Source organism: Micromesistius poutassou (assembly GCF_964030765.1).
Source record: "Micromesistius poutassou genome assembly, chromosome: 11".
Classification (NCBI taxonomy): Eukaryota; Metazoa; Chordata; class Actinopteri; order Gadiformes; family Gadidae; genus Micromesistius; species Micromesistius poutassou.
Genome location: NC_140281.1, coordinates 19,130,335 through 19,147,325, shown reverse-complemented (window position 1 = coordinate 19,147,325; position 16,991 = coordinate 19,130,335). Strand labels below are relative to the sequence as shown.

Sequence of the window (16,991 nt, the reverse complement as noted above, 5' to 3'; positions counted from 1 at the left end):
CTGAAGAGTTATTGCAAAACATGAATACTATCGAGCTAACAGCTGTAGGCCAGAAAATTGCTCATAGGGCTTCTTTTCTGGGGGTCGTACCGTGCGATCATCTACCTAGAGACATTCGTCACGTGCCTGCTATGCTAGTGGTTAATACAGAACCTTCAAATGCAGCCGGGGCCCATTGGCTAGCTATATATATCACGGCCGAGAGACAAGGATACTTTTTTGACTCCTATGGAAACCCACCCACGTACTCAGAGTTTCCCGTATCCATACAACAGTTTCTTGATCATAGCTGTAGTGATGTGGTTTATTCTACACAACAGATCCAGGACCATTTAAGTACAGCCTGTGGACAGCATTGCCTATTTTTCTTGTTTAATATGCAGAAAGGTGTGTCGTACCACAAGTTTTTGAGAATGTTTGGGGCTAATCTACCCCGCAATGATAAAAAGGTATACGACTTTGTTAGTAGTGTAAAACCAAGTTTTTGTAATGAACATGAACTGATATGTGTGCAGTCGTGTATCTGTGGTTGTAACATGTAACATGCCTTTTGAAAATAAATACAAAGACGAGTAAAAAAAGTTTATGTTGTCAAGTTTTTTATTTAGCTGATACTACACAAGCGTTTTTCAAAAAGATAACAGTCACAGTATATATACAATTATTCAGATAGGCACATCAGAATTGTAACCACTCACTTTCATGTGTTTTAGGGGTATTAGAAGGTGAGTCAGGTCGTTCACGTCTTCTCCTCTTATTAGATCCAGAGTGGTGGCTCTCATACTCGTCAATTGCATTAACACTATCCGATGGTGGGGCATGTTTATACATGTCTACCAACTGTCTAAGTCGTTTACTAGGTATAGATGTAGACGGTACATTAATATGGGCTAAAACTTTCAGAAACGCTATCCACCCCGGTGGCCTGTCGGAATCTAAAACGCGATAGGACGCTGTGACATTCTTTAACAAATCATACATATGTGACCCCTTAATAGTTTCTCCTTTTAACACAAGCTCGCCCTTGTCCGTCCATGATACGTTTTTAGATTTCTTCAACGATTCCATGATGTGTCCGGCGTTTCTCTTACTTTTTGTCGGCATGTGTCTCATTACCTCCTCAAAAACACTATCACCAGCACTAGCATTACCCCCCTCATCTGCATCCCGCGGCTGAGACTTGGACCCGTCCTCAGCAAGTGATAGAGTCAACTCTCCTTGCTCACGTTGTCCTTGTTTAACCAGAGATAGATATCGCTGTAAAACAGATCCGTACCTCTTGGCTTTTTCATACAAATCGGTATCGGGGCTGTTCAACACCTCCTCGATAGCTTTATCCAAAGCGTTTTCAGCCGTCTGTCTAACCGATTCCCTAGGATGGGGCTGCTTTAAGGCATCGAGTTGATGCTGAGGAACTAGATACATCTTGTGAGTGTGCTCCATTACGATTTCAATCAACCACCTCTGGAGAAAAGACTGGTAATCAAAGGTATGGCTACAGACAGTAAAGGCAACAGAAATCCACCGGTCTGATTGATGAGTCTCTTCTTCTTTTTAGAAATCACCACAGACTTATTAGCCAGTAACCTAATGTCCTTTTTTTGTTTCTGCAATCTTTTGTGCTGACTGGGGGTCATTGGTATCTTGCCTTGTAAAATATTCAACGCTATTTCACACAGCGAGTTGATAAAATCGTCGTTGGCTGTCCGTAGAATAACTTTACGCAGAGCAGGCGGTGATTTATATAACAGCTTTAGGCGGTCTCGATTTCTGCGTATACGCTCCGACATGGCCTCTAGCTAGTCACTTTGCTCTCTGGGTGTAGACGACTTGACGGTCTGATAAAATAGCTGTTCTAAGTCTCATATTGTCGGGGGTCGTGGCTTTAAAGTCGACAAGCAAATACCCATAGGGTATGCTAGTAGCGTCGTTAAAGGACTCTAGAAAATACTTTGTCTTACACGGAAACATCTGTCTGGCTATCAACAAAATCTGATATTTGTCACGTGGGTTCTTAAACAAGACCATGTAATTTGTATTTAAGCTTATTGTTCTGCTGGTTTTACCTTGCATAAACAAATTTTGCACCAGATACATACAGCTAAGGTTACGATGGTGTACATATTTTGTAAAAACATGCTGAACCTCTATATTATTGCACGCATCATTCATCAAGTCATCAATAATGAGAAGATTTCTAGTATTGACCGGTAATATTGAATCGTCGCAAAGAGATTTGGGAATCCCTTCCACAAAGTTAATACTCCTTATCTTTAACAATTCATCATATATCGGTTGCCAGCATGAATAAATATAGACTATGTTTTCAATATCTTCCGAAAATAGACGACCAACGTTTTCAACGATTGTTTTGACAAAATAGGTTTTTCCGCTGTTGGAGGGGCCAGACACTACCATACTGAACGGGTGCTGAAGTCTGGGGTCAAACATCTCTCCAACAACCGACTTCTGACCAGTAGCCATCTTACCATACAACTGATGTGTTTTTAACCAGGAGTCTCTTCTTAGCCCTCTGATGGGTGGATCCTTTGTGGTGAAAAAACCTTTATGACCCCAACAGTATTTATTTTAGCCAATAACATGTTTTATTACAAACGCAGAAACATCAGCAAAGCCAACTGGATGATTGTGATCAAATCCTAAGCTAATGTGTAAAGCCTGGGCAACCAACAATTTAGCCTCTTCAGACACTGTATCATCCTCCGACACTGTATCACCCCCCGACACTGTATCATCCTCCGACACCCCCTCTTTTAGATAATGAGCTATAGCGAAAAACATAGATTGTCATGAGTGTTGGAGGGGGTGTATAGACTCAATCTTTTCCTGCTTATGATATCACCATAGGGGACGCTTTTTAACTTTAACCGGACACCTCCGTTTTTATTGTGAACGCCTGTGACAACAAACTCTAATGCATCATCAGTCAAGCTAGCGTCATTACTTTGTATAACTTGCGAAATCTGCTCTAGAAACGTATCATCATTGTAATCGTCACCAGTCGTGAGTACAGCCTGGATATCACTGGCCAACGACGGACCCCGCAGGACCACGTTTAAAACACTGCCTCGGACGGTTCTTTGAGAGCACTCTGTTATGACGCCTGTCAACCTCTCCCTGATAAAATTAGGTATCTCTTCTAAATTATCGATAGGGATAGTCCTTAGATCAACAGAGCGCCTAACCTCGAAGCCGTTAAAGTAGGGATAGTGTCTTATCCTCGTCTCATCATTAGCGCTGACTGCCCCTCCACACTCGGGGCCACCATCATCATCATCACCACCCCCACCACTACCATCACCACTACTGCCTCCATCAGCGCTACCCCGGACGCCCAACACCTCATCTACCCCCACCGTTGTTCCATCAGCATCGGCACCATCCTGTACACCATCACCTGTACAGGCCCCACCCCCACCACCACCACGCTGAATAGACGACCCTTCATTTACACTCTGTACAACCACTACGACATCATCGTCATTACCCCCCTGGCCAAAGAAACCTTCTATCTCACCCCCTCTGTCTAGATCCTCTAATACCCCGCACACAGTCCTCTCTATAGAATTGAATTCAGTACTATTTAACAATTCATCAAGATCTGTATCACACACGTCTATAGTATCATCAAACACATCATCATCGTCATCCTCATCACCCCAGGCATCTGACAATTCCGCCACCATGCCTGTATCGTTAGCAAACTCATTCATCAGCTGATCAAAACATGTGTCCGTACTAGTGCTACTACTACTACCACTGCTGGATCTACATCTCCTCTTGACATTGCCATTAATAGACTTGCATTTTCTTTTTCTGGGGCTCATGTTTATTGATTGATTACATATGTATTTACCAAAACGAATATACAACGTCACACAAAAAAAAAAACATAACAAAAAAAAAATCAAAGATATAAAAATAAAAGATGAATACGTGATTTTAAAAAGACACGATTTTACAAAAGACAATCCCCAAAGTTGACTAAGGCTACATCCTCTTGCGTCTCTTGAGCTTCTGAAACTTTTTTATTTAGGCCCACGAGCAATGTAAGCATTCTATCGATAGCTTTGGAGTGGTCACCTAGAGTTTTATCATGCGCTTTAACCTCATCCGCCACATTCATCACCTTAGACAAGCATTTAGCATAGTTTTCCCGCACAGCCTTCTCCCGTAGGGCTTCGACCCTGTAACGTTGGCGAGCTGTTATATCGTTGATTTTAACTTTAAGGGCTTCGATCTTGTAACGTCTGCGAGCTATTATATCGTGGATTTTAACTTTACGTTCGAGTTTCAGAATGCGAATAGCATAGACATCTTGTTCTGACCCTGTTTTTATGCCAGCCACAGGTACAACGGTAGAAGGTTCATCGTCTGTGTGTGTGGTTATACCGCCGCGGACCGGGCTGTGTCGTCACCACGGCTCACCTCAGGCGGATTGTTCAAAGGGGGTTTTAGAGGTAGATGGAGCGTTGGCCTTGGTCGACACCTCTTCTGCAGTATTCTGCAGGTCTGACGAGGGGGTGAGATCGCTCCTGTCCACCGATGGCTCTACTGCACGCTGTGGGGCATCCAGGCGCATGAACTGGTCGTCCCCCGGATCACCGTTAATCAGGAAGTCGCAATCTGCATCAGTCAGCTCCGCATATGTTCTCTCCGGCCGGTCTTCAGGGGCCATGTCTGCGGTACCTAATTAAAAGAAAAGAAAATTAACAATCAATAATGATCAATAACGTGATATCTAGCGCTAATGTGTATGTACATCAGTATTTACAACTACCGACCGTTTGGTAGGCCTATATCATCACCCGGTTGCACAGCTAGGACCCCTCCTTCAGTCACAATATACTCACACGCTCTCCTCTCGGCTTCACCCCTCTTTGGTCTCAGCTATGACCAGCTTTATGGTCTCCCCTGATAACAGGCTTTGAGTTTTCCTCTCAGGCCTTACAGCGGTGACATCATCAGGTTTTATAACACACTCCTGTGGTGCTGTGGGTAGAGGTGCTATGAAAAAAGAAAAAGAAAAGAAAGCATAGAATAAGAAATGTGACGAATAGCAATTAGATAATACATCAGAATACCCTAATAATATTTTGATACCTTACCTCTAGATGGACCCTCCCCATTGGTCAGATCAATAAGAGCTGGGCTTTGAGTTATCCTCGTCGACACAGTGTCAAACAGACCTAACACATAACATAGACATTGATTGTTTACCTCCAGGGTCTACATATAAGTAGTAATAATAATAATAGTAATAATTCAACCTTAATGATTAAAAGGGTAGGGTTATATACATACACTGTGGTGGGTCTGGATAATGGAACACATGTCCCTGTGCATCTGTTGAAATACCTAATAACCCACTTTTTCATCAAAACAAATATAAAAAAAAAAAAAAACAGTTACACAATGTCATAGGTCTAATATAACTGAAATAGAGAAGGTATTAGGAGATACTCACTGCTGATCAGCATGTTGTAGTGGGCTGTGTTTGTCTCAGTACGACTGGCGAAAATAAAAAGAGCTGCAGAGGTGGTTGTCTTCTCTTGGGTATGGACAGGGAATCAGTTGCCTAACAAATCCTGATCTATGGGTTTGTTTTTTTTATAACCCCACACCCAGTCGACACCCCTCAACGTATCAGATTCATTGATCACCACCCACCCCCCCCCCTGGACATATGCAAATCCTTCACCCCTAGGCCTACGCCCAACCTTGATCATCTCACAACCCCTGATCATCCATCGGTATCTGGTAAAATCGCTGACCCACAATAAAACATTATACAAACTCTGGATGGTCCACTTTACCCCCTCCTCTTCCCCATCCGAGAAAACAGACACACGGCCTTGCACCCTTCACTTGATGAACTTCCTCTACTATCTGCGGGAAAGCAACTCCGAATTAACAAACACATAACCCCCCCTTCCTCATAACTCCTATCTGGACACCTGCAAATCCTTCACACACACACACACACACACACACACACACACACACACACACACACACACACAGTCCTACACCCAGCCATCAGGTCTGTCAGGGCACTGCCGGGTCATAGACAGCAGCCCACCCAATAAAACATTATACAAACTCTGGATGGTCCACTTTACCCCCTCCTCTTCCCCATCCGAGAAAACAGACACACGGCCTTGCACCCTTCACTTAATGAACTTCCTCTACTATCTGCGGGAAAGCAACTCAGAATTAACAAAACACATAACCCCCCTTCCTCATAACTCCTATCTGGACATATACAAATCCTTCACACCCACAGCGCGTCCGCATATTATATATGTAAATATTAAATGCATGGTCAAAGGATAATGAGTGGAAAGTTGCTATCATTTAGCAACACAGCAACGAGCGCTGGAGCTAGTCTATGAACAGCAGCGCATACATTAGTTATCCCACGTTTTGATGGTAGTGTTTATTTCGAAGCTTTTACCCAGCGTGCAAAATACCCGTCAATATTCGGGGTAATGCAATCCAAGACAAACAGTCTATAGCCTACATGACAACACACACACACGCCCCCACTTAACAATTTTGATAAACCGATATGCTATAGTATTCGTAAAGCAAACACTGACATAGGAGGCTGCATTGACTAAAGTTGTTTCGATGTACGTTGTTTTAAGGAGAGACCAAGATGTACATTACAATGCAAACACAACAATAATTGGTATCAATCTGGCGCATTTTAGAAGAGCAATCAACTGAATAAATGCCAGGTATATATCCTATCAGACACGCAATCAGTGAACTTGCAAATGAGAGCCTACAGTATGACCGATCGCGTGACATTATTTAACCATCCATCTACAGCAAATACGATCAGCCAGATACATCATTGACACACAAAGCACATTCGTCCATCCTGGCAGATGCTGACAGCCCACAACGAGCCAAACAGCACCACGGCGGGGTGCTCTCTCTCGCTCTCGCTCGCACACGCACACACACACACACACACACACACCACACACACACACACACACACACACACACACACACACACACACACACCCTGGCCTTGCACCCTGCACTTAACAAACATCCTCTAATGTCTGTGGGAAAGCTGCTCAGAATTAACAAACACATAACTAACCCTTCTTCTTGACACCTATCTGGACACACACACACACACACACACACACACACACACACACACACATACACATACATACATACATACATACATACATACATACATACATACATACATACATACACACACACACACACACACACACACACACACACACACACAGTCCCACAACCAGCCCCCGCAGATCTGCCTGCCCCAGTCAGGTTGCTGTCAACAGAACCCCCCAATAAACATTATACGACCTCCGGCACTCTAAACCCATTAGCACTCCCTACTCCCCCACAAACACTTGCTCAGACATCACCCCCCAGAAAACTGTGGCACCCGGGGAAAAACGAGCTCCCAGCCATACGCCCACTTCCGGTCTGATACATGAATATTAATATCTGGACAGGAAGTAGGAGAGCTCCGTGATCGTTATAAGGGGGATATATTATTAACTACTAAGGTGCGATAAAATTGTATTTCCCCCAAAATTGGACATCTTCATAAACAAGCAAAACACATTTCCTTTCTTAATTAACCCCCTCAATGCGTGAAAAGCTCAAATCTGCAGACAGACATAATGACAAAGCTTTGCACCATCAACTGATTGATTGCCTTAGTAGTTCTGAAAGAGTTAGGTAGGTTTATTGTATTTCTGAATATTTTTATTGTAGTTCTGAAGGAGCACCATGTTGTGATTCTGAATGAGTTTATTGTGAATCAGAAGTAGTTTAGTGTAATTCTGAAATATTTTTTTGTAGTTCTGAAGGAGCATCTTATTAACTTTATTTTGATTGTGAAGTAATTCTTTGTCGTTCGGGTGTAGTTTATTCTATATTTAGGTAATTTAAGGTAATTAAAAGAGTATCAAAACACGATCAAGTAAGTGTTTCTTTATTATTAACACCAGGGTGATGCAGGAAATGGCTGCCCATGATAATTATACAACCAACCTGTCACAGTTTCAACGGTTGTTCGTCTTTGTGTAGTTTTCGTTTCTTCCTCCAGATGTCCTCGGGTATTCTTTTCCTTCCCCTGGTTGTTGTTGATTTTCCTCCAAATGTGTTGATTTGTTAATTGTGTCCTCATGTTGTGTATTTAAGCCCTCAGTTTTATCCATTTGTCTGAAGCTCCCGTCCTGTAGCTAAGTGGCCTAGTGAATTATTGTACTTTTGTTTGATTCCAATCATTATATTTGATAAATCTGCAGTCTCTGCAGAGATTAAGATAATTTTGGTTTAACCTTCTCAACCTGAGTTTGAGTCTCTTTTTTGAGTTTAAACATGATCTTTAAGTTACACAGCCAACAAATATCACATACCATGTTTATTTATGCAGGCTACTAAATATTGCAAGAAAAGTGTCAGAAACGTCTTAAATTCTCCCAATGTTCCAGTAAATTAAAATGTAAAATATGAATATTAGAGAAAAGACAAAAATATGTGTAAAACCGTGCAGTAGGGAGTCCCGGTGACTCACTGGGTAGAACGCCTAACATTTAACACTCAGCCCTTAGAGCAACCCGGGTTCGATTCCTACCCATGGCCCTTTGCTTCATGTCCCCCACTCTCTCTCCCATACATCCCTGTCTAAATCACTATCATAAAGCATAAAAAATTAAATAAATGTGCAGTAAAAGTCATTTTATTATCTTGGTACATTAGTAGATGGATGGAAATCGTAAGCTTAGCTTTGTTGTTGTTGTTGTTGTTTATTTAGACTCTTATTTGTCTATTATGTTGGTTTAATTTGGAATATAATGTAATTGAATAAAGACTTATTTCATATTTCAAAGTGTTAGTGGAATACAGTTTCCAATTCAGAATACATTTCATAGTGTGTATCTAATTGTTATGTATAAATCTGTCTTTCTATTTCTCTAGATTTAGTCAATAATTAAAACATTTCCAATAAAAATTGTTATTTATATACGTATGTATATTCTATTTATTTGGTTGAATTTTAATAAAAGCCAACATTTAGCTGATTTCTATGTAGGATACATATTAAATTATTTCTATCCTTTTATTTCTCTAAATATTGTAAATATTTTGGGCATAATCAACATGTATTCTGACTTTTTTGGAATTAATAGCCCCTTTCTTGTAGCTAATATATATGTGTTTAGGATACTTCTAAGTAGATTATTAAATAACTTTATTTAAACTCTATAATAATCGGTGTGGTTTTAATTTGCAGTACGCAATCTTCTTTCACCACAGATCAGAGTCTTTCCATTACCACCTACCTTGGTCGTCAAGGAGACGACCATGCTGCTGTTTTGATTGACAGCTCCTCATCAGTGCTGGGGAACAGGATGTGGTGCTCTGAGATGCTTGTGGTCTGTAGCCGGTGGAGGAGGAGCTGATGGAGGAAACAGATTCAGGTCTCCGCTAATACAGAGAACCTGAGCCCATCTGATCCCCAACAAAGACACAATCACACACACACACACACAAGCACACACCAACTTTACTGCTGCTGGAGGAATGAATCAACGGCAGATATGTGGTTATATTTAACTTCAGTTACAGGTTCAAACACATTCATCTGAAATATGCCTCTTCTACATTTAATCACATGTCAATCCTAACTCTGTGCTGCCATTGGTCCACTGGCTCAGAATCATGTGACACACAGGCATCACGCCATAGGTTGCTCTGACCTGTCACTCAAAAGCAGCCCTCCCAGTCCACCCCAGGGGACGGTGGGCTGGCGTTGAGGACCTATTTGAGGCCACCCTGGTTCACCCTGATCTCAGTGGCAGCCCCTCTGCTCAGCTTCTCCTACAGACCAGATGCTTCTACTCTCTAGGGCTGCCTGGAGCTCACTGTGTTTAGGTGACAGTTTCCCACCAATCACTACTCACCACACAACAAGTTTCGGCCACCCCAGAACACGGATGCTCATCCATGTGCTCTTGTCCCTACAGTGGTGGTTGCCATGGCAGCAGAGCTGACTCAGGAGCAGGTGTCGTGGACCAAGAGAGAAGGGGAAGCCGTCTCCTTCAGCTGTACAAACACTGACCAGTGTTATACTTATATCTTCTGGTACCAGAAGAAAGAGGCGGGAACATTCACCGTGATTCTTCGATTTGAAAAGAGTAATGGTAACATTTACAATGAATTCAACCATCCTCAGAAGGATGATTTCTCATTAGTCCTAAAAGAGAACAGCTGGGAGTTGTCGCTTCAGAAGGTGAAACCGTCCCATTCTGCCACCTACTACTGTTCATGTTGGATTAGTGGTGTCACACAGTGAGACGTTCTCCTTCCTACCCGTACAAAAACTCTGGTGATCACATGACCTAGCAGGTCATGTCTCATTGGCTGTTCAATCTACATTTAGGCGTCCATGCTAACAGACATGAGCTGGAAGATGTGGATCAATCACTGCTCCCTGTTAGATCACAGGCTGGACCTTACTGTCTGTAGTTCTGGGTTCAATCCAAGCCTTGATCTCTCCTTGCTACTGTGCAGAGTTATCATCACTGAATTGGTTGTTGGTTTTGGTGAGCCGGATCAAACTAAAGAGTAACAGACAGACATCTGGAGGCTCTAATGGAAGTGGACGACTTCATGCTCACACCTCTAGAAACCAGAATCTAGTGAAATACTGAGCTCTGTGGTAATGAAGCACTCTCTGGAAGATCTTACATTGTCGTCTTCCATGGGAAGGAATGAGTCTTCAGTTGTTATTACGATGAAGAGGGAAGAAGACCTTGGAGCCATTTCTACTGAACACAAGTAGTGTTATCCACTCTCCTGATTTACTCTGCAGCCTCTCACAAAGCCCTCCTCTCAGGACAAGAACATTCATCCCCACGCCTCACTGGTGGTGGAGACTCATCATCTATAGGGGATCGATGTGATCAGCAAGTTATTGATCAGCGCTGACGGCATCACAGGCAGTGAGCAGAGGTTTATGATACAGGATATTTCACTGTGGAAACCTTTGGCCGCGGCACCACCCTGGTTGTTAGAGGTAAGATACCTTCTTCATGGTTTCTCTGACTTTGTGTTTCACGTCACGTTGGGGAGAATATGAGTGTAATAATATTTCCAGTAGATTGTGTTTGACCTGTTTGAGTTGTGCTAAAGAATTCAGTGTTGTCTGAAGATTCATGTTCTGTTTGTACAGCTTAAAATATCACTAATGCTATTAATCAACTATGCCTCAGTATAATTTGTCAGTGTAATATGTAATAAATTATGAAGGTTAATAAACATATTGGGAATTATCATAATGGGGTTAAAAATCATGAAAATCTTTCAAACCACCAATAATCAAATAATATATCATGCTAATAAAATAATAACATGAATTCAGCAGCTGACCAAAATCAAATGAAGACCATAATAAAGTTAAAGTATAATCTGTTTATATTGTAGACATCTCATCTTCCAGCTTCAATACAATTATTATTCCACAAAGTAGAAATAATAACAATGTAATAATAATAATAATAATTTATGTAGTATTTTAAAGCCTGTATTTTCACATTTTTAATGGAAAATGCACATGGCATGTATATTAGGCTAGATATGTTAATCATATATATTTTATGTATAACGTAGTTATCTATGTTAATATGTATTATATATATATATATTATATATATTTTCTGAGTATTGTTCGATCTAATGTAGGTTTTTTTTGACAAATAAAAATATTTTAATTATCAAGTTTAAAATCATTATAATAATAATTATAGTGTTTATAATAATAATTGTACAAAGATTATGAAGTGATTGCCTCACTTCATATTGTTTTCATAATTATTTATTACTTAACATATTTTATAATATGTAATATAATAATTCTGCTATTTCCACGGTTTTGACACCATGTGACTTGTGTTCTGTCTCTCGATTGGATCTTCTGTTAAACTCAGACTCAGACTCAGACTCAGACTCAGTGGAGCAGCCCAAAGTGAGCGTCTACCCAGCGACGGGAGCTGATTTAAAGGGCCGGCGCTCCCTGCTGTGTGTAGCCAGAGACATGGTCCCTGAGGTGGTCCGGGTCTCCTGGAGGAGGAGAGGGGGGGAGAAGGACACGGAGCAGCTGGAGCTCAGAGGGCCGATGTACGCTGCCAGCATCCTGGTTATTGATCAGAAGGAAACCCTCACAGATCAATACATCTGTAGAGTTGAGCATGAGAGCCTTTTGCAGGCGGTGGAGATCCCAGCAGGTAATGAAGAACTACAATCCCTTCACATTCAGCTGGTTGTCTATCACTAACCCCACTTGCTATCACCTGGAACATGTAATCTTATACTAACCCTATTGTCTATCACCTGGGACATGTAGTCTGATCCTAACCCCACTGGCAATCACCTGGGACATGGTGTCTATCACTAACCCACAAACGCTGACTCACCTCCAACAGAAATGACCTTGATGTCAGAAGGCCCCGGAATGACAGAAATGACCTTGACGTCAGAAGGCCCCGGAATGACAGAGGTTACTTTAGTGACGGCAGTTACTATGGACCCCCAGCTTCCAGGGAGACCCAGAGAAGGTCCTTCAGATGCAATGCACCGTAAGATCACCTGCTCTCTCTCTGAACTGTTGTAGGAATCTCAAGTGGCCTCTGGATTAGCAATGTGGTCTTTCATCAAGAATACATTAATATATGAATGTCTATACCAGCATGATGTTTAAACCAGAATAAACCAGTGTAAAACAATATGGAGTGTACAAGCCATTATAAACCTCTATGGTGCGTGTAAACCGGTATAGAAAGTTCTCAAACTGTTCTAAACTGCAAAAACTAGTATAGATCGCCATGGTGTGTACATACGTATAACTAAAAACCTGCATGGGCCACTATGGTGCATATGGACCAGTATAAACCAGTATGGGCTGTGTGTTGGTGGGGGTCCCAGAGTCCTTCCAGGTGCTGTCCAGAGCCAGGCTGGCATCTGTGCTCTACACAGTGATGGTGGTGAAGAGTGTGCTCTGCTGCTGTGGCCTGGCTCTCCTGCTCCTCCACACCAACAAGACCAGCAGGACGCCCAGCCGGCCCACACAGAACCAGCACCACCACAGCCCTGGACTGACGCTCCTGTCCCCCAGAACCAGCAACACCACAGCCCTGGACTGACGGTCCTGTCCCCCAGAACCAGCACCACCACAGCCCTGGACTGACGCTCCTGTCCCCCAGAACCAGCAGACCCACCTTGTAGAACCATCAGAGGTCATCATGCCTTCATGTCATCATGTCTTCATGTCTTCATGTCATTCATTTCTACTCTCTACATTCTTCTGCTCTTTTCCCTTCACTGTTCAGTCCAGAAAACTGCAGGAGTGTTTCATGGTTCTGTTGCTTGTTTGTTAATGTGTACTGTTGACCATGCAACATCTAACACACTCCCTTCATTTAAACAGGCCTTCAAAACCCACCTTTTTAAACATCGCTTTCAACACAACCTTCTCTACCCTCCCTGCTTTTAACTATTCCTAGTCTTTTATACCTATTTAATTTTTTTTGCTAACTATTTTTATCCTATTTTATCTTTTTAGTTATATACGTTATTATTAAATGTTTTTATTCTGTGTTCACTCTGTTAAGCGACTTTGAGTATTTAGAAAAGCGCTATATAAGCTGAATGTATCATTATTAGTATTATTACATAACATGCATTTAAATTAATAAAAATCTCAAATGTAACATTAGCTGGTTGTCTATTAATGGAGTTGTTGTATTCATAAGGTGAATTATGTTATTTTATAGGAGTGTATTTTCTTAATCTTTTAGTCAGTCTGCAATGGCTCATGGTCCTCGGTTGGAACATATGTGGTTGAACAGGTATTGAAGGAACGTTATAGGACTGTAGGATAGTTGAACTATAAGAATACATTGAACATGTATGGTCTGCTCCATTCATTTGGTTTAGCGTAACAACGATTCTGAACCAAACCTTTCGATGAACATCAACTCCACTAAGTATGCTTCAAGCAACAATGGAAATCGATTTGAACTTTGCTCTAGTGTTAAGTTTGAACTAGAATGTAACCTGCTACTTTCGAGACGTTTATAAGTCTAGTGTACGCTTAGGGTGTTAAAGTTCAAGGTGCGATAAAATAGGTTTTCCCTCAAAATTGGCATCTTCATAGGTGAGCAAAACACATTTCCTTTCCTAATTAACCCCCTCAATGCTTAAAAAGCTTGAATTTGCAGTCAAACATAATGACAAAGCTTTGCACCATCAACTTGTGGCATTCGACGGTCGAGGGACCAATATAAGATGATGTTTAGTTAAGGAACTAGTGACAAGTTGCCAACAACGCCACCCCAGGAATTTCACCTGGAGAGTTAGATTAACTTTTAAGATTAAAAGTTAAAGCACACAAGTTCGTTTACTAATGAAAGCTTGAGACTGGGTCAGCATACAAATTCAATTTCGTTTAATTAACAATATATATAATCTTTAAACATGACTTCTCAATAAAATATGTTCACACAACATGAGAATGAGGATGAGGCAGCAATCACCATACTCGGTGGCAGGTACAGCACAGTAGGAGATGCAGAGTAAGATGGATGTGTTGGCTATATAAACCAGTGGACAAAACAGCAGCCGGCCAACAGCAGCGTGAAGAGGGGGGGGGGGAACGTGCTGGCAGAAACCGCCCACACACACGTCAACCCTGCCATAGAAAAATACATTTGTTCTAGAGGCTGAACAACTAATAACTTGAGTTAGCGTCATCTTATCCACATACCGTCAATTGAATGAACATCACTAAAGGGGGAGGAAGGGGATCACTTGATCACTCAGCTGAAGTGCAACTCGATCACTCCGCTGATCGCTCCCCACTGCAACAGGTGGAGGGGGAAAACACTCGCACGCCCTACAACTGCAGCCGATACGGGAGAGGGAAGACCCGGCCAATGAACTGCCTGGGGGATGGAAGCCAATGTTGAGGACTTGTGAAGTTTAGAGGGTACACAGATGCACACAACTACATACCAAACAACGGCGAACTGCACGATCCAGGTAAAAGGCGATCAGGTGAGGCGGCCAGGTGCGGTGATAACAGGAGGCGGGGCAGCCAGGAGCTCCCAGGCAAGAGGGCTCCCAGTGCGCAACCACTCACCTTTATAGGCAGCGCACCCAACAGTGATAGGCCGGTACTGCAGCACTAATTAACGGCCCATACTGCTACAAACTGATTGATTGCCTTGGTAGTTCTGAAAGAGTTAGGAAGGTTGACTGTAGTTCGAAATATTTTTATTATAGTTAGAGCACCAAGTTGTGATACTGAATGAGTTTATTATGAATCAGAAGTAGTTTAGTGTAATTCTGAAATATTTTATTGTAGTTCTGAAGGAGCATCTTATTGACTTCATTTTGATTGTGAAGGAATTCTTTGTCGTGCGGGTGTAGTTTATTCTATATTTAGGTCATTTAAGGTAATTAAAAGAGTATCAAAACACGGTCAAGTAAGTGTTTCTTTATTATTAACACCAGGGTGATGCAGGAAATGGCTGCCCATGATAATTATACAACCAACCTGTCACAGTTTCAACGGTTGTTCGTCTTTGTGTAGTTTTTGTTTCTTCCTCCGGATGTCCTCAGGTGTTCTTTTCCTTCCCCTGGTTGTTGTTGATTTTCTTCCAAATGTGTTGATTTGTTAATTGTGTCCTCATGTTGTGTATTCAAGCTCTCAGTTTTATCAATTTGTCTGAAGGTCCTGTCCTGTAGCTAAGTGGCCTAGTGAATTATTGTACTTTTGTTTAATTCCAATCATTATATTTGATACATCTGCAATTTCTGCAGAGATTAAAATCATTTTGGTTTAACCTTCTCAACCTGAGTTTGAGTCTCCTTTTGTGTTTAAAACCTGATCTTCGTTACACCAACAAATATCACATACCATGTTTATTTATGTAGGCTACTAAATATTGCAAGAAAAGTTGCAGAAACATGTTCAATTCTCCCAATGTTCCAGTAAATGAATATGTAAAAAATGAATATTAAAGAAAAGACAAAAATATGTGTAAAACCGTGCAGTAGGGAGTCCTGGTGGCTCACTGGGTAGCGCGCCTAACATTTAAGACTCAGCCCTTAGTGCAGCCACCCGGGTTCGATTCCTGCCCGTGGCCCTTTGCTTCATGTCCCCCGCTCTCTCTCCCATACATCCCTGTCTAAATCACTCTATCATAAAAAATGAAAAAAATTTGCAGTAAAAGTAATTTTATTATCTTGGTACATTAGTAGATGGATGGAAATCGTAAGCTTAGTTTTGTTGTTGTTGTTGATTTAGACTGTTATTTGTCTATTATGTTGGTTGGTTGGTTCAGAATACATTTCATAGTGTGTATCTAATTGTTATGTATAAATCTGTAATTCTATTTCTCTAGATTTAGTCAATAATTAAAACAATAAAAATTGTTATTCATATACGTATGTATATTCTATTTATTTGGTTGAATTTTACTAAAAGCCAACATTTAGCTGATTTCTATGTAGGATACATATTTAATGATTTCTATCCTTTTATTTCTCTAAATATTGTAAATATTTTGGGCATAATCAACATGTATTCTGGCTTTTTTGGAATTAATAGCCCCTTTCTTGTAGGTAATATATATGTGTTTAGGATACTTCTAAGTAGATTATTAAATAACTTTATTTAAACTCTATAATAATCGGCGTGGTTTTAATTCGCAGTACGCAATCTTCTTTCACCACAGATCAGAGTCTTTCCATTACCACCGATACTTCGGTCGTCAAGGAGACGACCATGCTGATGTTTTGATTGACAGCCCCTCATCAGTGCTGGGGAACAGGATGTGGTGCTCTGAGATGCTTGTGGTCTGTAGCCGGTGGAGGAGGAGCTGATGGAGGAAACAGAT

The 16,991-nt window shown here is 41.4% G+C and overlaps 2 protein-coding genes across 3 annotated transcripts in view; one reads left to right on the top strand and one right to left on the bottom strand.

The window, feature by feature from the left end:
- Positions 1-1,790, bottom strand: part of LOC311355471 (solute carrier organic anion transporter family member 5A1-like) — a gene marked incomplete at both ends in the record, with an annotated part of 19,944 nt that extends 18,154 nt beyond the window's left edge. Inside the window, one exon of the mRNA XM_084475227.1 lies at positions 1,781-1,790. Coding sequence (XP_084331353.1) covers positions 1,781-1,790 — 10 coding nt within the window. The remainder of the gene's footprint in view (positions 1-1,780) is intronic.
- Positions 1,791-12,058: 10,268 nt separating this feature from the next.
- On the top strand, positions 12,059-13,387 carry LOC311355345 (uncharacterized protein). Of its 2 annotated transcripts, none has more exons than XR_014637420.1 (2): positions 12,059-12,317; positions 12,516-12,656. XR_014637420.1 is itself a non-coding variant. In XM_084475109.1 (2 exons), the coding sequence occupies exons 1-2, from the start codon at positions 12,128-12,130 to the stop codon at positions 13,230-13,232; spliced, it is 408 nt and encodes a 135-aa protein (XP_084331235.1). In that variant the 5' UTR covers positions 12,059-12,127; the 3' UTR covers positions 13,233-13,387. The 2 variants fall into 2 exon arrangements, 1 of the variants encoding a protein (XP_084331235.1); XM_084475109.1 differs by lacking the exon at positions 12,516-12,656 and adding an exon at positions 13,015-13,387.
- The last annotated feature ends 3,604 nt before the right edge of the window (positions 13,388-16,991 follow it).